This window comes from Heliangelus exortis, chromosome 7 (assembly GCF_036169615.1).
Source record: "Heliangelus exortis chromosome 7, bHelExo1.hap1, whole genome shotgun sequence".
Lineage (NCBI taxonomy): Eukaryota > Metazoa > Chordata > Aves > Apodiformes > Trochilidae > Heliangelus > Heliangelus exortis.
In genome coordinates this window covers 8,453,525-8,468,165 of record NC_092428.1, presented here as the reverse complement: position 1 = coordinate 8,468,165, position 14,641 = coordinate 8,453,525, and the positions used below count along the sequence as shown (strand labels likewise).

General features: G+C 36.2%; 1 protein-coding gene across 1 annotated transcript in view; it reads left to right on the top strand.

The window, feature by feature from the left end:
* DNTT (DNA nucleotidylexotransferase) overlaps nucleotides 1-14,641 on the top strand; it is a 60,331-nt gene that overhangs the window by 35,464 nt on the left and 10,226 nt on the right. The window contains exons 8-10 of the mRNA XM_071748615.1: nucleotides 4,237-4,339; nucleotides 12,696-12,959; nucleotides 13,845-13,928. Coding sequence (XP_071604716.1) covers nucleotides 4,237-4,339; nucleotides 12,696-12,959; nucleotides 13,845-13,928 — 451 coding nt within the window. The remainder of the gene's footprint in view (nucleotides 1-4,236; nucleotides 4,340-12,695; nucleotides 12,960-13,844; nucleotides 13,929-14,641) is intronic.

Below are 14,641 nucleotides of genomic sequence, written 5' to 3'. Positions count from 1 at the left end.
TACTGTTTTAGTAAATACAATCCAGCTCCATGCAGCTAACTCAGGACATTAGCCGATATCCATTATTTAAGAGTTCATATTCCTTCCTCCACAATCAATATTTTCCCACAGTTTTATCATGAATAAAAGGTTCAGTTAAATATAAAGAAGCTTGAAATGTCTATGCCAGTCTGCTTCTGTTCTCCATTATTTGTCCCTCCCTCATTATGTTATATGTTTTGGAAGTCAAATGAGTGTATGGTTTTGAGATTTGTTGTATAATTAATTACATGCAATCTATTTACTTCATTCTAGGAACCCCTCATAAATTTTTATTTTTTATTATTTAGAATAATTGATCAGATGTTGGAAATGAGTATCTGTTAGTTGTTAGTCCACCAGGTTCCTAAATAAATGTCATATATGTTTATATATATGTGTGTGTGGTTATATTGTCCTGTGAAAAGTTTAGAGTGAATATATAAACACTGAAGGATTTAGCACACATGCAGCCTTGTTTAACACACGATACTGTCATTATAAAACTGAGAATTTTGTCTGAATAATTAATAGATAGGCTTTGCTTGAGAAATGGATATTTGGGTATGCTTAACTGTTACAAAATGAAACAAAAAAACCAACAACACATTGTTGGAAATTTTTCATCTATTTTTTTAAAAACAGAAGTACACTTTTGGTTCATAACAGCTGCACCTTTTCCAGGTATAAGTAAATAATTTCCCAGCTGGAATCTAGAATTATTTCTCTCATAGGAGGCTTAGAAAATAGATAGACTCTGAGCAACTCCTATACATATCAAAAGGATGTATATAATTTTTCAACATGTCCCTATAGCTGCTTGATTTTTTGAAATAATACTCAAATTTTATATGAAAACTTTGTGATTAGAGTGTGTGGGTATTAGCATGCCACAACAAATCCCTGTTTCTCCCATCACCTTTTAGTGTGCTAAAATCACCAGCCTGGGTGGACTTATGCCACCCTGCTGTCATAAAATGGGAGACTTAGAGAACCAGGAGGAGGGAATGTCATGCTACTGACTGGGCTGCAGAGTTTTAAGACTCTGCAGCCTTCACCAAGCACTGGCTCTGCATTTTGTATTTAACAGCCAGTTGATGGCTGTGGAAGCATTAAACAATGTTGTTCTTCCTAAATGGTTTTACTCCAATAGCTAATAGCAAATAAGTAAATACTTGTAATTGTGGACACTGATGTGGAGCCAAAAGCTATCTGCAGACTCTGGTCCTGGAACTGTACCCCAGTGGAAGTCAGGAGAGGAGACTGAGGAGGTGTCTCCCATGAAGCAGGAACATTGCCGGTAATTCTGACAGAAATAATAAAATAGGGCAATACAAAGGTGAGGAGTCACTTCCCTAATCACTGCACTACCAAATGCAAGACAAAGCCAGGCAGTGACAGCATCAATTTAGTTTTTGTTTTTCAAGCAAAATGTTAGTTTTAATTATTAAGTGGGTGATGCTTAGTTAACATCATGCTATCTCTAGATCATATCACTGCCCATCTGTAGCCCTGTGTAAGGACTCTGCTCTCTTGAATATGATAGGGTTTGAAAGACTGCAGCCTGCAACCTTCCCCTTTGTAAGCTTCAGGAATGAATGAGAGATTGAGATTGCATGTCTAAGGCACTTAATCAGGTGGTGAATTCTTGGTTTTCATAGGCAGTTTGAAGACAGGATGTCTGGCCACATTTTGTTAACTTGTATAATCAAGTCCTGTATCATATCAAGTCTTTAGGTATATAGTTAGCTTCAGCTTCAATGAACTGTTGATGGGCATAAAGAGTTAATCATCAATAAAGAAATATATATGCTTCACCCTGGTGCTACCCCATTCTATGTGTTTTTTGTGTAATTTTATGAATATCAATGGTTATATGTTTCTGTGTATGCACACAAGTATATGAAAATATACATATCTGAAAAGCCCTGCTCCCCTTAGATCAATGCATGATTTACAAGCCATAAGCCATATGTATTATGCAGCTTTTTAATTTCCTAAATTTTTTTTTCTACTTTCATGATGGTAATAAATTTTTCTAGGATGAAACACATCTCTTGGTAAAGAGTACTAGTGAAAATTAGACTGAATGTTAAGCAACAGCCTGATGATGTAAATCAGAAATTAATCCAATGAGAATTAGTTCAAAGAGAAGCTAAAATGTAACTCTGACAATAACAATGATTTTATATTTTGTGATTTTACATCAGATTCAAATACACTAACTTCAGAAGTGCAAAGCATTTAAACAAATGCTCTCTGTCTTGGGAAATAGATGGCCAGTGAAACATCTTAAATTCCTTTGGTTTTTATGGCTGGAATGATGTTGAATTTTGTAAATGTGGTTAACCTAAAGTATGCTTGAGTTGAGTACCAGAGGAAGAACTGGGAATACTGATTCCACCAGCTTTCAATTTCTTCCTTTTGTTATTTTTTTTTTTAAATCATTTTAGCAAGTTTTCTTATGCCACTGTCTGCATCTCTAAGATAGGAATAGTAAATGCCTTCCCTTTGAAAAAACACTTTGAGATATGTAAGTAAAAAGTGCTATGTAAGAACTTTGGATTTTTATGGTAATTTAAGAGATAATGAATGTCATCCTAAAAAATAATTCAGGTGTTATATGGAATACTAAACATTCTTCAACTTTTTGAGTTTGAATTGCTGTTCATCTTCTTAGCCTAGGCTGTTTTGTTTGAAACTTCTTTTGAAATAATTTCCACCTGTTTAAGCAGTTTTTACTTTGCTGCAGACACAGCACAATAGTTGCTTTATAGTGAGTTAGACTGCTTGTCAAATGTAAAACCTAGATTTTCACTTCCTTACATCTTTCTGCTAACACTGTTCAATGATGCCTCAGTTAGATGATTTCCTGTCACGCAAGTGGCTGCTGCTACGTCTGCCAAGCACTTCTGTTCCTGCAAATTTTCAGCTTTAAGAAATCAGATTCAGTTTTAAGCACTATTTTAAGATAATTGGATATTTCATTAATGACAATAATCAAAGCTTTTGTTTTGTACAGTTACAATTTTTGCTGCTATATAAAAAAATCACAAGTTCTCTGAACACTGGACACAGCACTGAACTGAAACAAATTTGAGTTGTACCATTAGGTACCCTTGTGAACATCAACAAGAGTAGACTTTCCTGGGAATACAGAGATTTAGAGGTGTGATATGCTCATGTGTCACTACTCCATGTTTCAGGTGCTTGCTCTATGTTCTGTATACTGCACTTAGTTGCAGAAATATATCCTTTGGTCTTTTCTCGCTAGACTGTCCTGATTACAGCCCATAAATAGATGTGTATGCTGTCCCTCTTGCAATATTTACATCAAAATGAAAACCTTTCTGCAGCTGTCTGAAGGGAAACCTTCAATAGCTTTTGCCTGTTTTCCAAATGATAGCTACATCTTAATCTGATTTAGGTTTAAAGCTGTCTGTAAGTGGATAAAAGGCAAGGTGAATGCTTAGACTTAAATGAAGAAAAACAAGAGGTTATGCTGTCATTTTTCATTAAGAAAATTTACTATTAAATATTTTGCATGTGGATTTAATTGTGAAATCCTTTGTGGTTGTAGTAAACAAGCTTTAACCACATTAAGGCTGAACTGTTCTCAAGAAAAAAATACCAAGCTCAATCACGATATGTAAAATACTTAGAGTTTTTATGTCAGACATAAAAAAACCACAATGAAATTATTTATAATCACAGTTTCATTAATTAAATTGTGCATCAAGAGCTAAAGAAGAATATTTAAGCCTGCAGTAATCTGACTGGCAAGCTTATCTGTTATTGCTGCACTGGATTCACAATATGTACTATGATTTTTTATTATGTTGTGGTAGGGTGTTTTTGTTGTTGTTGTTGTTTTTTTGTAATTATTATTTTTATATTTGTTTTGTTTTTATCCAAAGGTAGCTAAAACTTTTTCTGGGACTTAAGGGGAAGAGAGAGATTTAAGATTACCAAATGCATCTACAATATCCAGTTGAACAACAGAGAAAATATATCAAAAAGATAGAATTACTGCTTAATAAGCAACACTGAAAGACCAGATAAAAGAAATGGAAGATTCCATTTTTGTGTTTCAAGCAACAATGTTATCACTTTATGCTGCAAAGTCTTTTTATAATGCAACAAAAGTATTCTCTTCTAAAGTAGCATGAAATTCAACAGGAACTTAACCCTATTAGTCTTATTATCTGTTGCTTTTAGGGGTAAGAAGATTGGACATGATATAGATTTTTTGATCACCACTCCAGGGCCAAGAGAAGATGCTGAACTTTTGCATAAAGTTGTTGACTTATGGAAAAAGCAGGTATGAACCAAGTAAAATTTGGCTAAAAAAAGACATATTCTAATAGCACTGAAAAAAGGCTACCTAATGCTTAAAGAATGTTGACTCCTTTTTACCAATGACTGCAAATTTTTGAAATTGAATATTGCTCTGCTCCGTTATTAATCACGATGCTCTAGATGCATCCGCCAGCTCAGAATGCTAAAGTTGAAGGTTATGTCAGAAGTTCTGTACATACATTCTATTGTATCTTACCCTGAGAATATACAGCTAGTGTGGTGAACACATCTGAAAGTTTAGGTACTAAAGCCCTGGAATTCTGGCTTACTTTCAGCCCATATATTAGCTTTTCTCCTGGCTTCTGTGTCAATACTGTCAAAACTAACAAAGTCCACCATGATGCCTGGGTTTGGAAGACTGCACACATTTCACAGAAGAATTATTCAGATAAGAGGAGTTTTGGGTTTTTATTTTCTTGTTCGAGTTTTTTGTTTGTTTTCTTTTTATTTCTATTCAGCTTTCCTTGGTTTCAAGCAACTTTAAAGTTGGAAGAGTCTGTACTAGAAGAGATGCAGGTATCTCAAATTATTCCTATGTCAGAAATATAGTATGTTTGGAATAATAAGCTTTTGTTTCTTTTTCTACCTTTTAACCAATTAGGACATTTTTCAATATTTGCTACCTGCACTCTAAAGAGGAGCTGGGTACATTTCAACAAGTAAAAAGCCAACACTCTGTTTGAGGTGAATCCCCAAATGCCCCATTGCTAAATAAAGTCAGCATTCTGTTCAGGTAGCCTGGAGGATGATTTTGAATTTGTTCCAGAGCTATGGTACTTTAATATGTAATAGGTTAACAACTGAAACATACGAAAAACACCCAACCAGAGAAAAGCTTATCTGACAGTATAAAGTTGTCTCTTTCAAGGAGGTCACTACCTTTCAATTGGCTTTAATGAAAGGGCTTCAAACTTGTTTTTTCCTGATAAAATACAATCTTAGCTAAATGCCTCGTCCTTCAGTAGAATTTCAGTCTTTGAAATGTTAGCAGATTATTATTAATTTCTTAGATTTCTGTGACTACCATCATAATTCTGCATGGGAAGTGTATGTAGTGATGTAGATTGCTAGCAGGTATAATTTGTCAGATTCCAATGAAAAGCGAGGAAGCTGTAGCAATGAATGACTGCTAAAGACCTACTTGATTTTTCTTTTTATTATTTACATAAAAGTTTCTTTCTCAGTAATTTTACTCCCCTTATTTTGAGAAAAGTTGCATTTCTTCTTGGAATCTACACTTTCACTTGCTCAAGAAGACTTGAACCTCTAAGAAGCCATGTCTGCGTCCTCAGAAAATCCTGTTTATTATCACAGAGCAGAAAGAAAAAGTGATGACAGGCTGAAGCTAGAGCTTGCCTGAAGTAAAGCCTTCCATTCCTTCTCCTGTTCCATCACACTCCACTTACAATAATGACAATAATGGCTGTGATCTGAAAAGTGTGACAACTCCTGAAGCTTTTCAGGGTACTCTGAGCTGCTTTCATTAAATGGAATGGAAAGGAAAGAAAGAGAAAATAAATGGTTCTTGCTGATTTTTTTTTTTTAAGGATAAAATTTTGCGGAAGTAAGTGCAGGGATGTATAGGAAGTATAGGAGGTAGAGAATGGCCAAAGATTTGCCAAAAAGATTAGAATTCCTCTAGGAATCCCAGCCCAAACAAGTTGAGGATCGTTTAAATCTATGGACAAACATTTCCTAAATATTGTTTGTCCTGTAGAATTTTTTCTAAGGGAAAGGGAGACAGAGAAAAAACCCTAACCTGAAGCATTTTTAGATATTTTGACAGTACACCTCTCATTTGCTTCACAGCTTTCCACTTTTGGGCTACTGCTTCAAAGCTCAAACTAATTGAAGAACATCACTGAGGTCATAATGCTGACTTTCTTTTGCCAGCTCTAAGTGAAGAATTCCTCAATGTTTAACTTCTAAAGTATGGGCCTTGGTCTTATTTATAGAAGATAAAAGGGTCTTTTTCTTGGCTGAAAAGTTTAATGTAACAAGATCTTTTCATTGATAGTTGTTGAAAACTAAGTAGTTAAATCAACACTACCATGTTCTTTGATGTAGCATCACCAGGGAAAAATGGCCAAGAGACAGAGAAAACGAAGTCTCCATGGAGCTTTAAAGTAGAGTCGCAAAACAGAAAAGCTGAAATGCAGTACACAGGTTATGGTTTCAGTGGTTAAATAAGCTGCACAAAGAAAGTAAGAAATCATTTTTGTGGGTTAGAGCTTGGAAGTTTGTGGGCAAAGAGGTTGAGACATCTGTGCAGAGCAACTTTGTTCACATACTGTACAAAGTAATTTTCTTTTTTTTGCTAAAAATCTATATAGCTTTATTTAGCACTGTTCCTGTTGCTACATGTTTACTTTCAACAAAGAGCTACCATTACTACAGGCTCTTCATTTCACTCTTCATTTTTTACCATTGTATTTGTGTCAGTATAATGTTGGCTTTTTCTTTCAGCTTTCAGGAAAATGAGGAATGTAGATGGCTGTCTGTGCTTACTTATTTTAGTATATTAGTGTTCTCGTTTAGACTCCATTGTTCACTCTTGGTGAGGTAAGCTCAGTAAGCTTCAGCTTCAGGAAGCTGAAGTCTTGATATCCCACTAAGGTGGATGGTGAGGAGCAAGAAACTGGGCTTACTTTTTCATTGCTGGGAACACTTCTTTGTGAACAGGGTTCACAGAACAGCAGCACATTCATAATTGAGTGACAGTTGGATTTTAGCAACAAAACCTGGATCTAAGGCAAGATTCAGAAGCAGTTAAGAGGTCAAAGCGAAGAGCTTATATTTTTCAGATTAATGCTCTGCCTGTAAGGATACAGAACTCCTTTGTGAACACATTTTCTCACCTTTTGACTCAATGCATCGTGAATTTTTAGTTGCATTCTTGCTCAGATCCAGCAGGAGCTGAGGACATTGTTACCTAAGATTGGCAAATGCATGGTGGTTAGAGCACTGGACGTGAGAGAACTTGGCTTAAATCACTTTAGGCAGAGAATGGAGCTGAATCTGGTTTTCTTGCATAGAGTAGGCAGCAGTATTCCATTTACCATTTTGTTTTAAGTGAAGATCCAGGCAGTGGTGGCTTTTCTTATGACATCTGATCTTTATAGTAAGTTTGTAAGTAGGTATATGTACATCTTTATCTATCAGTTTGCCTTCCTCATCAGTGCAAATGCTCATAGCAGAGAGGGAAACATCTTCATTCCTGAAATCTGGTGCTGGTCTGTGCATTGCTGTCAAAACCAGGCTGTTCAGGGCATGCTCAGAATTAGACCATTCCAACATACAGAGAACTTCAAGGTGAAAAAGGGACCAAGATGGTTGCATGCTTATACATCATCACAAAGTTTTGCATTGCTGATCAAGCCTTTGATTTGCTCATAATTCTTTACTCTTGTAGGCCTGACTGCTCACAGGCCTTTGTTCTTTTAGCTGTTCCACTTTATAGAATTCTATCTGTTTCACCTAGGTAGAGATTTTTCCAAACTTACATGCCTACGTACTATTTTCAGTTAGCTGCAGGCATTTTATTGAAGAAAAAAAATCCAGTCTCACTCCATTAAACCATCTTAGAAGGAAGTAAGAGCATCAACGTATATACATTTCAGAAGAACATACTGGATTATGTTTTCATGTTGTATAAAATGGCCCTACTTATCCTCACAGAATTAATCCAGCTACCAACAACCATGAATAATATTAAAAATAGTATAGGATTTAATTTAACTAAAAATGTCAAAGAATTTTAATGACTATTCGGATTTATTTTGGATTAATTTTTCAGCTACTGATTACACATTTTCTAGATATTCACACTTTTTCTCAGTTGATCCTGAATTTACTTGAGTGTCAATGCTACTGATGTGCCAAACGCTCAGTCTATTTAATTAAATATGCATAATAAGTCTAAAAAAGGAAAATCGTTTCATGTATTATCCTAGCTGCCCTAAAAATATATTTGGTTTTGATGGTGTAAATTTGAGAAATGAAAATGCCAGCATTTTAAAACTTGGTCTCTAACAAAGTCTACAGCTCCTTATGGTATATGTATCCAGCTGAAATTTGCAAAGAACTACAGAATCCATGACAAAGAATAACTAGAAGGCTGCTCTTTTCCTGCTAGGAGCCAAAACTTCACACAGCCTTTGTATCTGACTGCTGCTTCAGGCAATACCTTTTCAAAAAGTACAGAAGTGCCACTTCAGCTTTAGTGTATGGGGTTATGGTTATGTCCAGTAACTAATAAAATTAGGTTAATTGGAAGCATTATTTTAATGGATATGACCTAGGCTTTTGGCTCCTATTTAAAGTTGATATCCTGGCTTTGAATCAGGTTTTAACTGTTTGTTGAACTCAGCACTTATGTAATTATTACCTAATTTCATTTTTTTTCAAAAGTGAAGTAGATACTTAGAGTGGCCTATATCCTCTCATGCTCCTGCTATTAACTTTAGAAATTGCTTAGCCAATGAACTATGAAAAAAATGCTACAGGATGACCCAGAGAGGTACTCCCAAAATATCTTTCTAGTCACTTGCTAACTCTGGCCAACTGCAAATACCTAAAGTGTATTCAAGTAGAAGACACAGCCTAGCCAGCAAAGGAAAACAGCAGCAGGTGGGCTACAATAATGATTTACTGAACTTTGTGATTGCTGATATTACAACTCAGGGACCCTCAGGGAGTGCTTCCTTGAAGTTCAAAAATATGATAATGTAATGAGAAAAAAAATAAGGAGAAAGGACACATTTTTACATGCTGCTGCTTAACAGGAAGAATTTGTACTCTTCAAGTAGCTGAGAGATCTTAAAGGGAGGACCTTTAGTAGTTATCTAGGATGATTTCAAGTAAAGGGAATTCTTCATTTCTAGTGTGGGCAATACAGCAGACTGACATGTAAATTTTACCTGGTTTTAAATTATAACCATAAATTGATGTAATGAGTAGCAAGCTGGAAAAAAAATACTCTGAAAATTAAAGCTGATGCAGAAGAGATTGGTTAGATAGACAGCCAGGTGCTACAGTGAAGATACTGATGAAGCAGACAATACAGTGTGTGACTGAAAGTTAAAAATGCATGTCTTGAAAGGCCTGAAGATTTTATGTCAAGGCCATTTTACCTATTACAGACTCATAGACCCCTCATGATATCTCCTCAAGATCTTCTAGGTTAAAAATCCAAGTATGAGACACTGGTGGCCATGAGCGACTGTTGCCAGATCTCACTGAGACAAAACACCCCTAGGTGCTCATATAATTGACTGTGAAGAGAGGCAACACTGCAAGCTCTAGTATTTTGCTATATTTCTCAAGTAATCAGAAACAAAAACCTTAAGAAGGTGTCATGACCCACGAGGTGGATGCAGCACTGTCATGTCTCACAAAGTGAGCATGGCTCCCCAGAGGTGGGGGCCAAGCCAAAAATCCTGTCCCACAGAGTGGGCATGGGTAGAGTTCCCCACAGTGGGGTTCAACCCAGGGAGATTTGGACCAGACCCCCTTGATTTCTAAACTCCTTCAGAGGGGAGCCTAGGTGTGGCTGGGCCCAATCCTACTCCTCTAATTAATCTCTTTGAACAACCCATTCTGCAAGATTAAGGTAGGGAATTCTCTGCTCTAGGAGTAAGATTATTACCCAGGAGGTTTGTATAAAAACACAGCTTTACTTAAAAGTGAGTAAGATTGTAAAGCATGTCAGAATACAACTAGCAGAATTTGAAATTATGGTACTTTCAAAGCAATGGGTTACAATTTAGCAAACTTAAGGATGTTGTCAAGACAACAGGTTACTTAACAAAGCAACATGTAGTAAAACTTAACAAAGTTAGGAACTACGGTGCCTTTATGTGCCAAAGTAAGGTTAGAAACAGAGATAGAGAGAGAGAGATTAAAAAAACCAGAAGGATATCACTACCCTTGGATCCACCAATGATCTCAGTAGGAAGTTCAGGTCCTTGGATGGCAGATGCCTATCCAGTGTTTTGAGTGTGCCCCTTTTATGGTGCCTGACCCCATCTTTTCAGGGGAGGGGCTTTGGCATATCTTGCAAAGCCAGGTGTTCACTTGAGCCCCTCCAGATGGGATGACACAGCAATAACCCTTATTTCTTCAGTCACCCTACACAGGGCGCACACAAGATGTCACTCAGCCTCCACAGGGTACAGCTTTCCTGTCCCTGTCGCTTATCAAATAAGGACAGTGTCCTGCCTATCCGGGTGGCCACCAAACAGAGCTCCCCTTGCAAGGACAGCATTCAGTTTATTGGGATAGCCACTAAAGGAGGGGCTGGTCTTGTGAGAATAGGTCCCCATTTATCAGGGTGGTTACCCAAATGAGGGTCTCTCCTTCTGAGCAGAGAGTCCAGATGGCTTATGAATGAGGCCTCCACTTGAGCACTATGTCCATTTTGTAAAGTCGGCTGTTTTGACACAAATGTATTTTCAGGATTCTACATGTCTTCCCACCTACTGTCAGAATTTGATTCCTTTTTCAGTCCATCTAAAGAGGGGCTTTAATTTCTGATTTCTCGCATCAAAACCGAGGAGATTTCATCTTCGTTTGAAAAAAGAGGACAGAAACAATGGTACAGACTTTGGCAAATATGCAAAACTGGTGATGTGAGCACACCATCTATGGACAGCATAGAGGTATTGGAAATGAAGGTGCCTAGGGCTATAAAATAAGACTTTACAGAAACTTAATCTCTTTAGGATTCTGCCTAGGGAAATAAATTATTTAGATTCATTCTGGTATGTGCCATGTAATGCCCCAAATCTCAAAGAGCAAAAAGGAAAATGAAGCAAAATATGAGAAAGCACTTATGAATTAGGTGGATTCTTTTCATGTAGAATGAGAGGAATGTCAGAACTTAATAAAAGGTTGAAGTCAATGATGGTCAATGATCAATGAGATCAAAAGCATTTTTAACCATTAAAAGTAATAACCTGAAGCAGACATAGTTTCATTAGAAGGACTGAGCTTTAAAAGCAAATAGGCATTAACATTCGATAGCTGCTTTGAGTTTATATTTGGAAAGAGCAAGCATCAGTGCCTTGTCAAGCTGGGGTAAAATTGAGAAAAAATTACTCTCTCTTTTACAGATGGATTTGAGAGAGCACCTACTAAAATTAAGCATTTTCAAATCAGTGAATTTTGTAGCTAGTAATTCAAGAGAATGAGCTACAGAAGGAGTTTTCTTACTTTAGTTTATAATAAATCTTCAAAATCAGGAAAAATTCCAAAGAAATGTAAATGTGAGTCAAATAGTTACCATGAAAAAGGTTGGCTCATTGACCCATAAAATGCCCTGTGACTGATTCCCAGTAAAATTATGGGGTCTTCCATTTGGAACTATCATCGACAAAAACCTGGAGGCTGGAAACGTAATAATACCTATCAGAGTCTCTTCATGGAAATTGTATCCTAAGAGGTTTTGTTACACTTTTTTCAGAATTATAGCTCTGAATGATAAAAATAGTTTTATTGCTGTTAAGCGTTCTCTAAAGTATTTAATATATTGTCATGTAAAATTACTACACTTGCACTACATAAAAGGACTTAGGAAAACCTAGGGTTTAATAGAGAGATTCTTCCAAAAATCAGTTTATTGTAACCTGTGTTGCTGGCTACAGAGTGAGGCTAAAAGAAAACTACCTCCTACAGTGCTGAATTAGAAGTAATTAATTTATAATGCCCTATTTTTCTCATTCTGAATGTTCCTTATTACAATTATAAATAAAATCCTACTTATCTTTTAATAAAATCTGGCTCCTGAGAATCTGAAGATTTTTTGTTCACTTCCTTCAAACAAAAGATATGGGCAGGGCTATTCCACATCTTTGAAGACTCTAGACCTTATCGCAAGGAAATTTCACAGCAGAAGCAGTCTGTAGCAAATGCTCTGCTTGGAATCTGTCAATAAAATATGCTGAGGACTAATCTGCTTTTCAAGATGTCAGCCATGTGGGAAAGCATCAATCTGTACTCAGAAATTTCTCTTGACATAACTTCAAGAGGCTTAGGAAGAAAGAATGAAGGGGAAGAATTGCAAAATACTGTCTCAATAGTAAAGGGCAGGATATAGCTATTGTAAGATGACTTCCACTCCAGATTTCCCTCAAAGGATCTGGTTATATTTTTTTCAAAAGTCACATCTGTTTCCTTTCGCTGCTTAGGTTTGGCCCTGCACAGTTCTGCATTTACAGAAACTTGATTTAAAATGAATTTTTTTAAACAGCTGTCTAGAAATTCTGGAATTACAGTAAAACCAGACTAGTAATTCAATGTGAGAAATTTCTTCTCTTTAGGGCTTGCTCCTATATTGTGATATCATTGAATCAACATTTGTAAAAGAACAGCTACCAAGCAGACATGTTGATGCCATGGATAATTTTCAGAAGTGTTTTGCAATTTTAAAATTATATCAGCCAAGAGCAGAAAACAACAGTGACAACACATCAAAAAACTTTGATGTTGCAGAAGTCAAAGACTGGAAGGCAATCCGTGTAGATCTGGTCATAACTCCCTTTGAGCAATATGCATATGCCCTGGTGGGCTGGACAGGCTCCAGGGTAAGTAACCACAGCAGTCTGTGCTTTTTTTAGAATTGTTAACAAGTATGTTTTGATTGATATTTTATTAGGAAAATTTGAAATTATAACTACTTTCACAATAGCTATAATGTAAAATAGTAAAATATTTTCAAAATAAAATACCTAAATGCAAACTCAAAATTCAAATGATTAATCTCTTCCCAGACAGAATTATTTTTCAATCTGTTCTAAATACTTGCCATCTGATATTCTGATGTTCATTTTCTGAGGGAGTCATTATATTGTATAATGGAATGCTCCTGAGCCTGCTTCAAATTATCTTCTTATGTACTAGAAGTAGTTCGGGTACATTGCCAGCCTGTTCTGTTCAGGCCAATTGGAAACAGGATATTTTAGACCAGGCAAAATGCTGCAGTTGATGTATTCTCCTGCTGAACCGATGAGTTACTTCAGTAATTTTTCTGTTTTGAGGTAATAAAATGCAAATATTTTGACCTTGGGTTAAGTCCTGAAGACTTTGGAGTCTTCCTTACCTAGGCTACTTAAAAGCCCTTCTCTGAACTCACTTGGTGGATGACTACATTAAAAGTGCACTTTGCAAGGGCCTTTGCTTGAGCAGACAATGACTTCACCTTTCTCTGCCTCACTCAGGTCCTCCTGCTTTGCATTAATTCATCCACACACTGCAAAAGCTGATCACAGGCTGGATGTAAGGTTGCCTTCTCGAGCAATACCCAACTATTCTCAGACTAAGCAACTGAAATGATTGACAATTGCCTATCAAAACATTGTTCTTTCCTACAGCCCTTTTTTCCAGTCTATTCTCTTTCAATAGAGGTAATTTTTACATGTCCATTTACATTTTTTTGTCAGAATTGCTCATATTTGCTCTATCTTTTACAGCAGTTTGGACGTGATTTGCGGAGGTATGCTACTCGTGAAAGGAAGATGATATTGGATAACCACGCTTTATATGACAGGAGAAAGGTACTATTTATTCTCAGAAATAAAGCTATCCTGTTTTTATTTCTGAGTATGAAATTTCAGTCTATTTTTTATATTCAAGTGTATAGAATATTTTATCTTGATTCTTTTTCTATTATGTGGTAAAACAATCCCAGCTTTAGTTTCACTGACAGATCCTGGTGGAATCTGAACAAGAAAATCCAAAATGCTATGGGTGAAGTAATTTCTGAAATTTAACAAGAAGCATACATTAGACAATAGTGTTTGGAAGGAATTACACAGTCTTCACAAAACTAAGAATGCTTTATCTGCAAGTATTTGAAAAAACTGTTTTACTGTCCCTTTTGAGAATGAAAGGTCATTTCTGTGTTACAGGTATGATTTCAGCAGGAATTGTACTGACATTTCAAAAGATGAAGGAATAATGAGTGGAAAAACTCAACTAGAAGGCGTGAGGAAGTTTTCATAGGGTACGACACTAACTGGAGATCAGGGAGCACCCTACTTTTAAAGCCCTGCATTCATAAATCTATATAGAGTTCTAATTAGTCAGGCTTGGTCTTCGTAGTAACTGGTAGCACTTCTGTCTAAATGCCTTGTTCACAGTGATCTCTGCATTTAACTGGCTTAATAGCTCTATTTGAATTAGGCCACTTTAATAATATGCAAAAATCAGTATTGAAGATGTTTACTGATGTAAGTATAGAGGGAGGCAAAATACCATGTCATGATTT